The sequence below is a fragment of the Temnothorax longispinosus genome, chromosome 7 (genome assembly GCF_030848805.1).
Source record: "Temnothorax longispinosus isolate EJ_2023e chromosome 7, Tlon_JGU_v1, whole genome shotgun sequence".
Lineage (NCBI taxonomy): Eukaryota > Metazoa > Arthropoda > Insecta > Hymenoptera > Formicidae > Temnothorax > Temnothorax longispinosus.
The window spans coordinates 19,606,307-19,616,413 of record NC_092364.1 but is presented as its reverse complement, the minus strand read 5'-3'; the positions used below and the strand labels follow the sequence as shown (position 1 = coordinate 19,616,413).

Genomic DNA, 10,107 nt, shown 5'->3' with positions numbered 1-10,107 from the left:
GAGTGTCAAATATTAAGACACGATTGAATATGAAGCTCCCAATAACGATTGCGCTTACCGGTTAAACATGCCACGACGAACGGATCCATCCTGTATCCGCGAGATGTTCCGTTCGCGACGACGGGAGATTCGAGAGTGAATAGAGTGAGTAGTGACGCCACGCTAACGTCGCCAACTTCATAATGATCCCGCGCGCGACACGACGCGCGCGATCGCCAAGTTCGAATGCCGAATCTATATACACGATAGTTAAATGTTATTATTACAAAGAATGTAAAATACAGAATTAATGCAGGTTTTGCTTACTAATTAAATGAATTGTGACGCCAGTTTTCCCGAAATCAATTTGTTTCCGTGTCTATCACGTTTTTCTAATAATGACGAAATATTTGAATATGCAACTTTGGTACGTGACACTACGTGAGTCAAATGGATGGCTAATAAAAACGTACAGTTGATCAACTAAAATTATGCAATTAAATTTTATTATTGCATGTACGGTGTACAGTAATTGAACTTATTAATATTGCAAAAATATATTATGTAAAATTACACAACACGAAAATCATAAGCGCAGCACGGACACGCACCAAGGGGAGAGACTTTATCGACAGTGCCAGAAAATGGATATGCCAAATAGTTCCAACGTTGAAAATGGGTGCGAGTGGCGTTTCGAGCGGTCCATTGTCCAATATAAAACATCATTTCAGGTTAGGTCCCCGTGGTCCAGCAGACAGATATCCACGTAAAAAGATTCTATAACATATCATTTTTTTCATACAAGCAGTAGATTGCACGAGCAACTTCTTATCTACATCTGCTTTGTAGATTGCACCTTGGATGATACTTTAATTACACTGTGAATACGATAATGCAGCCAAATGGAGCCGAGATGCACATTTACATACATGACCATAATTTACCATTGGTTAAAGATAACGTGACCTCAGTGAAGAGATAACATTTACTCCGAATTAATCTGTAACACGAAATTGGTAACCCAACATTTGTAATTACGTATCCACAATAAAGTCAATCTACAATTGTCAATCTACAATTGTCATCAATCTACATCAAATCTACAATTGTCAATTTTTGAAAAATATTTTTTCGAGATTTATAAAGATTTCTATTACAATTGTGAATTTTCGATTTGAATGCCAATTATTGAAAATTTACGATAAATTGACAGCTATACATGCATGCTAATTTAATTTAGATTAAATGTAATAATAAATATTATTTAAAATTTTTTCTAGGGTTTTAGCGGAATTACAGCGTTCCATAAAAATGTTGAACTGTACACATGAATTATATAGCGTCGATCAATAATAATGTGATCTTTGTCCTAAAACAATATGGAGTGCTAATCTAATCTAATCTCTAAATATGAATGCAAAACAATATACAGAAATAGAATTCTCGTCGAGACTTAATATCAGTCAATAGGAATAAAAGACTCGTTTAACAATCATTGCTTTCACTACAAGTTTTTACTGGCAGGATGACGTTTGTACGTATCTGGTGCGCCGTACTGATTCTCTGTGTGACAGTAGAGGCATATGTTAATGTAATAACAAACTGGGATGAAAATAATTTTGTGCCATTTGCAACAAAAGCACCCAAATACGATCCAATTTGGTCTAGTCTAGACAGTCGACCGCTTCCGTCCTGGTACGATGAGGCAAAGTTTGGAATCTTTATTCATTGGGGTGTATTCAGCGTGCCCAGCTTTGGCTCCGAATGGTTTTGGAATCATTGGAAGGGTTGAACATATCTACTATCTTAGTTCTTATATTAAAAAATATTATGGAGAATAATGTGATATCTTATAGAATTCTATAAATGATATTGTAGAGGAGAAAAGAACTACAAAATTTGCCGACTTTATGAGAAAAAGGTATCCTCCAAATTTCACCTATCAAGACTTTGCACGAGACTTCACTGCTGAATTCTTTGATGCTTCTGAGTGGGCAGAATTATTTCAAGCCTCAGGTGCAAAGTATATCGTATTGACAAGCAAGCATCATGAAGGATATACACTGTGGCCATCAACGTATTCATTCAGTTGGAATTCTATGGATGTGGGGCCTCAAAAGGATCTTGTTGGTAATGAAGACATATATCTAATAACAATAACATTTTGCATTAAATATAAACATTCTTATACGTATTACTTTTTCTGAAATAGGTGAACTGGCAGAAGCAATTCGAAACAAGACACATATAAAATTCGGCTTGTATCATTCATGGTTTGAATGGTACAATCCTCTCTATGTAACAGACAAAAGAAACAATTTTACAACAGATAGATTCGTCACCCATAAAGTGATGCCAGAATTCCGTGAGCTGATAGAAACGTACAAGCCGGATATAGTTTGGTCAGATGGAGATGGAGAGGCAACGGATACTTATTGGAAATCAAAGGAATTTTAAGCCTGGCTATACAATGAAAGTCCTGTAAAAGATACAGTAGTGGTGAATGATAGATGGGGCATTAATATACCATGCCATCACGGTGGTTTCTTTACATGTGCTGATCGTTTTAATCCTGGTAATTTATTATTATGCTTGTTATAATTAGAATTATCTAAATTATCAAAATGTAAAAGAGAGTATATTAATGGCAATTAATAGATATTATTTAATAACTGATTAAATTGTTATATTAACAATAATTTGCTTTCCAGGTGTACTTCTTCCACATAAGTGGGGAAACTGTATGACTATTGACAAAAAATCCTGGGGATATCGCAGAAACGCTGTTTTATCCGAATACTATACATTGGCTGGATTAGTAAAGGAATTAGTAATTACTGTAAGCTGCGGTGGAAATTTACTATTGAACGTTGGGCCAACAAAAGATGGTATTATTACACCAATATATGAAGAAAGATTGCGTGGAATGGGTAAACATCTTTTATATCTTATCATATTTTTTATTATAATGTCTTGATCGATTCAGATATCAATTTTCTGATAATCTTAATGATATACAAGTAAACTTTTTGTTTTAGGCGCTTGGCTAGCAATTAACGGCGAAGCTATTTACAATACTAAGCCTTGGACAGTACAAAATGATACCTTAACTGGAAGTGTATGGTACACTATAAGTAAAAATGAAAAACAGCTATATGCCTCCATTCTAGAATGGCCTCAATTCTATAATATCTTATCGTTAGGCTCGCTTAAACTTTCGGAGAATTCTCAGATACATCTACTTGGTTATTCGTCAGTAATTCCTGTAAGTGTATTACTACTTTTACCAACCTTTATGTTATAAAAATGGTGATAAAATAATTTTGAACATTTATTTCAGTGGAAACAATCCGATAATAAGCTGGAAATAAGTTTACCTCCTAACGCACACAAAGGACAGCCAGCTTGGGTATTAAAGTTTAAGGAAAATAATCATTGAATGGTTGAAGACACAGTATTTTATATATAGATATAGATTTTCATCAATATATGCATATGTATTTACTGTATACGTATGTAATACATGTACTTACTAAGAATATATTTCGTCTGGTAGACAAGTTTGGAATTAGAATTAGAACTATTTAGAAATGTACTTAAATCATGAAAAATAATAAATCTTTATTAAAGTACTTGGCTGCCATCCCGTGCGTCTTAAAAGTTTGCATAAAAGAATATATGAGAAATTAATAGAAGTATTTTCTATTATATATAAATATGTTAATATCAAATTTACATCACTTAAAACTAAAAACAAAGTATTTATAAACTTTGTAGCATTTTTGTAAAATCGTTCCAGATAAATAAGTTACAATAAAAAAACTTTATCTCTCGTATAATCTTTCCTATTTCTCTCCTATCTCCTCGTAACTCAAATTCATGCGATCTTGTTTTCGTGAGAAGCAAAACACAAGTCGAGATGAATCTCGCTCCTCGAAAACACAATTGGTAGTGAATTGTTATAGAATGTAAACATTAAACTGTGTGTGAAGAGATCATTAATTAGCACATAGCGATCGTTCTGTAAAATTGAAACAGTTAAATAATACTGCATTTGGATATAAAACAGATATTTTTTACAAAAAGAAGAAAATTCTGTAGCGTATCATTCTTCACATTTAAAGCAATTTCGATCTTATCTACGGCTGCTTTCCGATATTCCCTGTCAGTTTTAAAAATATATACAGTTTACGTCACGTACACTATAGATTTTCAATATTGGTGGTATAATGTACGTGACTTAAAGTATAGATTTTTTCAATACAAAACCTAACCTAACATCCATTGTTCTCCCTGTCCCCTGTCCCTTCCTTCTCTGTATTTTAAGTATACTGTATTTTTCAAACGTGATAATGACCAAGACACGAAGACGATTGTGGTCAATTTTCAAAAATAATGTAGCTTATGAAAAAATAACATAACATTTATAATACGTGTTGATCAATGTTATAAAATGAAGACCGTTAATCTAACAGTAACTGCGGGGTTATATGACAATAAATAAAGCTTGTCAAGTTTACAATTATTGTTTTGAAATATATATTGCACTTTTCTATTATCATGCATAATTATGAACAAGATTATATGATTCAATCATTGAGGAAACCGGTTTGCGTTTAGTGTAGTTTAATATAACTGAATATAATAAAGAGCATTGTTTCAAAACCCTCAATGCTTTTTGTGGAATTATTTTGTAAACAATGGCCGCTTAAATTTTCCATTCAAGTTGTATTGGTATCGATAAATAATATATAATGCCTGGTTTAAAAAATACGCGGTAACGATATCTAATCTCGAAATACGATACAAAACAGAAATATAATCTTCGTCGAGTTTTAATACAAATACGGAGAGAAATAAAAGACCCGTTTGATGTCTGTTGCTTTCATTAGCTCAAGTCTCCTTGGATCAGAATGACGTTGTTTGCATATATTTTGGGCGCTGTGTTGATTTTTTGTGTGTCAGTAAAGGCACATTATAACGTGATAGCCAGAACAGATGAGGAGGAGAATTTGGTGTCGATTTTAACAGAAACATCCAAATACGATCCAACTTGGTCTAGTCTAGACAGTCGACCGCTTCCACCCTGGTACGATGAAGCAAAATTTGGAATCTTTATTCACTGGGGTGTATTCAGCGTGCCCAGCTTTGGCTCCGAATGGTTTTGGAATAATTGGAAAGGTTGAGTGTTATTGTATTTTTTATATTTATGAAATATATCATGTATGTAGACTATACTGTTATTTATATACGTGATGTTGCAGAAGAAATTAACTCTACGAAGTACTCCGACTTTATGAAACAAAGGTATCCTCCGAATTTTACCTATCAAGACTTTGCACGTGACTTCACTGCCGAATTCTTCAATGCTTCTGAATGGGCTGAGTTATTAAAAGCATCAGGTGCGAGATACGTTGTATTGACAAGCAAGCATCATGAAGGATACACATTGTGGCCGTCAACATATTCATTCAGTTGGAATTCCATGGATGTGGGACCACAAAGAGACCTCGTTGGTAATAAAGCTACATGTATAACAATAAGATTTCGCATTAAATGTAAACATTCTTATAGATATTCTTTTTTTCATATGAAATTTCCAGGTGAACTGGCACAAGCAATTCGTAACGAGACAAACATAAAGTTTGGCTTATACCATTCCATGTATGAATGGTACAATCCTCTTTATGTAACAGACAAAGTAAACAATTTTACAACAGACAAATTTGTTACTCAGAAAATAATACCAGAGTTACAAGAGTTGATAGAAACGTACGAACCAGAAGTAGTTTGGTCAGATGGGGATTGGGAAGCGTCGGATTCTTATTGGAAATCAAAGGAATTTCTAGCATGGTTATACAATGAAAGTCCTGTAAAAGACACAGTAGTCGTGAATGATAGATGGGGTAGTGATATGCCGTGCCATCACGGTGGTTTCTATACGTGCACTGATCGTTTTAATCCTGGTAAGTAATGTAAAATTATAACATACTAATACGAACTACTAATATGTAATTAGTAATATTAATAGTATGTGTAATATGTAATATTATTAAATAAAGATTTGCATTTATACATAGGTAGGTTTGCAAATTAATAAAATTTTGCTTTCTAGGTGTACTCCTTCCACACAAATGGGAAAACTGTATGACTATTGACAAAAAGTCCTGGGGATACCGCAGAAATGCTGCTTTATCCGAATATTATACATTGGCCGGATTAGTGAAAGAGTTAGTGATTACCGTGAGCTGTGGTGGAAATTTACTGATGAACGTCGGACCAACAAAAGATGGCATTATCACGCCAATATATGAAGAAAGATTGCGTGGAATGGGTAAACATCTTTTGTATCTTATCATATTTTGTATTAGTGTCTTGATTGATTCAGATATTAATTTTTTTGATGATCTTAATGATATATAAGTAAATTTCTTGTTTCAGGCGCTTGGCTAGCAGTTAATGGCGAAGCTATTTACGATACTAAGCCCTGGACAGTACAAAATGATACTTTAACAGAAAGTGTTTGGTACACAATAAGCAAAAATGAAAAACAGTTATATGCCTCAATTTTAGAATGGCCAGATGATAATATCTTATCGTTAGGCTCGCTTAAACTTTCGAACAAGTCTCAGATAAATCTACTTGGTTATTCGTCAGTAATTCCTGTAAGTGTGTTGCTATTTAGATATATGTTATAAAAATAGTTAAGTAATTTTGTTCATACATTTTAGTGGAAACAATCCGATGAGTTGAAAATAAATTTGCCTCCTGATGCACACAAAGGACAGCCAGCTTGGGTATTAAAGATTGGTGATTAAATAATGTACATATATTTTACTAAGAATATATTTTATATTGTATATATTGTTTTCAAAAAATACATACGAAAGAAAATGACATTTTATAGAAAATGACATTTCCATAGAATTTTTCTGTAACAAAAATATCAAATACAATGCAGCGTATTGTAATCATAGTTGTAAAACGCTTCAAAGTAAATTAAAAAAAATTAAAAGAAATACCAAGCACCTCTTTGTTATTCCACAGATAAGCAAATGCTAACAGAAAAAATATTACACGTGAGCTACTTCGTATAGATAAGCTCCAAGTAGTTTTGTCTGGAAATAATAAAAAGATAAGTTGTAAAGATAAATCGTTTTAATATATCGATTTTTAAAAAATGGTCAATTAGCAAATTTTTAGCTGCTCTACCAATAGTTATGCTTACCCCTTGGATGTAGTTATATACATTTAACTTTTCATTTTGAGAATGTGCACCATCGTCACCCTGGCCGACTGGTAAGAGCAATACATTTTTACCAGTAACTTCCTGGAAAGTCAGGGTAACTGGTATCGACCCGCCTTCCCGAGAAAGGTCGGGTTCTACATTGTAAACATGTTGAGTTGCTTTTCGGCCAGCTATGTAATTCGGATGGTCGGGATTCTCGGACCATGGTTTGCCACCGTGGAACATGCTCACGTTCATAATATTTGGGCTACCTCTGCTTTGCCATTTCTTTTTTATATAAGCGATCACCTTCTCGGTCGTCTTATCCGGAGTCATATTAGGCACTATTCTAATCGAAAATTTGCCAATAACTTTACTCGGAATTACTGTTTTTGCTCCTGGCTCACTGAAAGCACCTTCTATCCCATGAATAGACAAACTGGGCTGCCTCCAACGATGCATTAAGAGCTTGGTCTGCAAAAATTGGAATATAAATCGGGACATATATTTAACATGCATTTTTAAATTTATAAAAAAGAAAAGAGAAAATATATACATGCACATACCTTATCTTCCTTATGCGCTAGTTGTTTAGTTCCAACTGTTTCCCTAAATTCATTTACATCAAAATCTATATCCTTATAACTGTCTAATTCAGCTTTTGTCAATTCTGCCACATTATCATAAATGTTGTCTATCAAAATGCGACCGTTGACATCGACCAGGGTATTCATTAAGTAAATGAGATCTGCCATAGCTTCATATATACATCCACCAAAGGTACCACTGTGTAAGTCCTTAGTAGCGCAATTGACTTCTATTTGGAAATAGCAGATGCCTCGCAGACCATAAGTGATACATGGTTTCTTGGTGCCCAGCCAATAATTATCAGATATGCAAACGTAGTCTACGTTCTTTAAAAAGCTGTCTTTCCTTGCCCAAAGAAGTTCATCCAAACCTTCACTGCCACTTTCTTCCATTCCTTCAAAGACAAACTGTACAAAAAAATTCCAGGCAATTAAAATAAATATAATATTATAAATTAGTCGACAATATATCGAGTAAAGCATTCTTTATTTCGTTAAGAAATACCTTGAGATTAACAGGGATATCGATCCCAGTTGCTTTGTAAGCTTGCAATGCGTGTATCCAACAAAGAACCGGCCCTTTGTCATCTGTGCTGCCTCGACCGAAAAGTTTTCCATCTTTTTCAATAAGAGTGAAAGGCTCGGTATCCCATCCATCCTTCTTTAGCGCAGGCTGTACATCCAAATGTCCATACAAAAGTACAGTTTTCTTTTTCGGGTCTGAGCCAAGACTACCGAGTAGTACAGGAGGGAGTGGGATTTCACTGCCATCAGGGAGAGGCTGTTTGCCTACGTCAGCTAATTCCGTAGTCGCTCCAAGATTCTTCAACCTCACTTCTCCCCACTTCATCATTTTAATCACTTCGTCTCTGTGATCCGCCCATGCTGATACGGATTTGATAGCTACCGCCTCTTTCAAGTTATCTATATATTCCTGTTTATGCTCGTCTATGTACCTATGTAACAGTGCAAAAAAGAGAACCGAATGAAAGTGAGCAAAAATTACAAACAAAACGTACGCATAAACGACTGTATACGTTGAGCCTGCCCAAAAATGACGTCTTTCTACGAAATTAGCTTTCGTGAAATTAGAAATACTTTAAAGAATAAACGAAACGTACTTAAACAAAGTTTCCAAGGCCGGTGGTAATGCCATGACTGTTAATATTAATTCCGTTAGAACGCACGAACGCAGATCAAACGTGTAGTGGCTGGAACGCAACTGCCAACTCAACCTGGTTTGGCAAATCTGGTACTCCTATAAGATAGTATATCTTCCTCTCCCCTTTACTCTCTCGTTTCCGCTCTTTGAGAGAGCACACGCTATCACGCGAAACTTACGATAACGCAATACCTCACTCACTCACTCACTGTGGCTGTGGCAGGAATCAGGAGTGTGAGTCGTGTGGGATCGGTTAGCACAACAGCTGACAATAACAATGACTCCTCGAGCCTCGAGTCCTCGTTATTATTCGAACCAATCAAAATAGATTTCACATAAAAACTCACGGAAACGCTATTGTTGCATTATAAAATGATTAAAAATTATTAAAAATTCGTCAGCATTATCTACTTATTGTTAGTATTATTCTTCTACATATGCCAGATAAAAACGCTCGTATTATCTATGATGGATATACTTATGACTGCAGCGGAATACACAACATTTGACGAACATCGCTTTGCAATTTTACTCTTCTCGTAACTCTTTTTTTTCTTTCTGTTTATAACATCTGTGATACATTATACACTCATCTTGTTTTGTGTAGCATTTCGCAGATAAAAAGTTTTATTTAATGTATAAATAATTAAGAATTATAAAAAAGAAAGTTAGATATAATTATATCTAACTTCTTTTTTTTAAGGGACTGGAGACTGTTTTTCATTCTGCTCCGAATCATATACGAAGACGATTGTTGCAAAAAAGTGTCGTTACTGTAGTGTAAATATATGCATGTTAATGAAGCATTTTAATATTTATATTTAAATACATTATATTATATTTTCATGATTGCCGAAATACTGCGTTCTTCTTTTGTTCCTTTATCAAGTTAAACGTTAAACTGTTAGAGAATAAAGCTAAACGTCAAATGTTAAAGGTGCATTTTTAAATGAATAAATTCCCATCTCACATATTAAAGTAATTTGGACTAAATACCGATAAATTTAATCGACGATTAACTCAATCGGCGAAATTGCCTACGACAACATTTTTCGTTACATAATATTGTTATATATATATATCTCTCTTCCTTTCTATATATATATATATATATAAAAACCACGAAGAATCTTATGTAAATATATAAATAA

At 34.1% G+C, this 10,107-nt stretch overlaps 2 protein-coding genes and 1 pseudogene across 5 annotated transcripts; 2 read left to right on the top strand and 1 right to left on the bottom strand.

The window, feature by feature from the left end:
* The first annotated feature begins 594 nt into the window (after positions 1–594).
* Positions 595–3,611, top strand: LOC139815614 (alpha-L-fucosidase-like; annotated as a pseudogene).
* A 249-nt stretch (positions 3,612–3,860) lies between these two features.
* Fuca (alpha-L-fucosidase) lies at positions 3,861–6,998 on the top strand. Of its 4 annotated transcripts, none has more exons than XM_071782631.1 (7): positions 3,861–3,927; positions 4,872–5,160; positions 5,247–5,495; positions 5,583–5,945; positions 6,095–6,313; positions 6,421–6,644; positions 6,711–6,998. In XM_071782631.1, exons 2-7 carry the CDS (start codon positions 4,893–4,895, stop codon positions 6,795–6,797), a joined length of 1,410 nt encoding a protein of 469 aa, XP_071638732.1. In that variant the 5' UTR covers positions 3,861–3,927; positions 4,872–4,892; the 3' UTR covers positions 6,798–6,998. The 4 variants fall into 4 exon arrangements, with proteins under 4 accessions (XP_071638732.1, XP_071638731.1, XP_071638733.1 ...); XM_071782630.1 differs by having other exon boundaries at positions 3,865–3,927; positions 5,244–5,495; XM_071782632.1 differs by lacking the exon at positions 3,861–3,927 and adding an exon at positions 4,235–4,376 and having other exon boundaries at positions 5,244–5,495.
* Positions 6,810–9,626, bottom strand: Cndp2 (Cytosolic non-specific dipeptidase 2). The gene is made up of 5 exons (XM_071782635.1): positions 8,916–9,626; positions 8,300–8,750; positions 7,774–8,202; positions 7,208–7,681; positions 6,810–7,097 (listed from the first exon to the last, which is right to left on the bottom strand). The coding sequence occupies exons 1-5, from the start codon at positions 8,948–8,950 to the stop codon at positions 7,053–7,055; spliced, it is 1,434 nt and encodes a 477-aa protein (XP_071638736.1). The 5' UTR covers positions 8,951–9,626; the 3' UTR covers positions 6,810–7,052.
* Between the last annotated feature and the right edge of the window lie 481 nt (positions 9,627–10,107).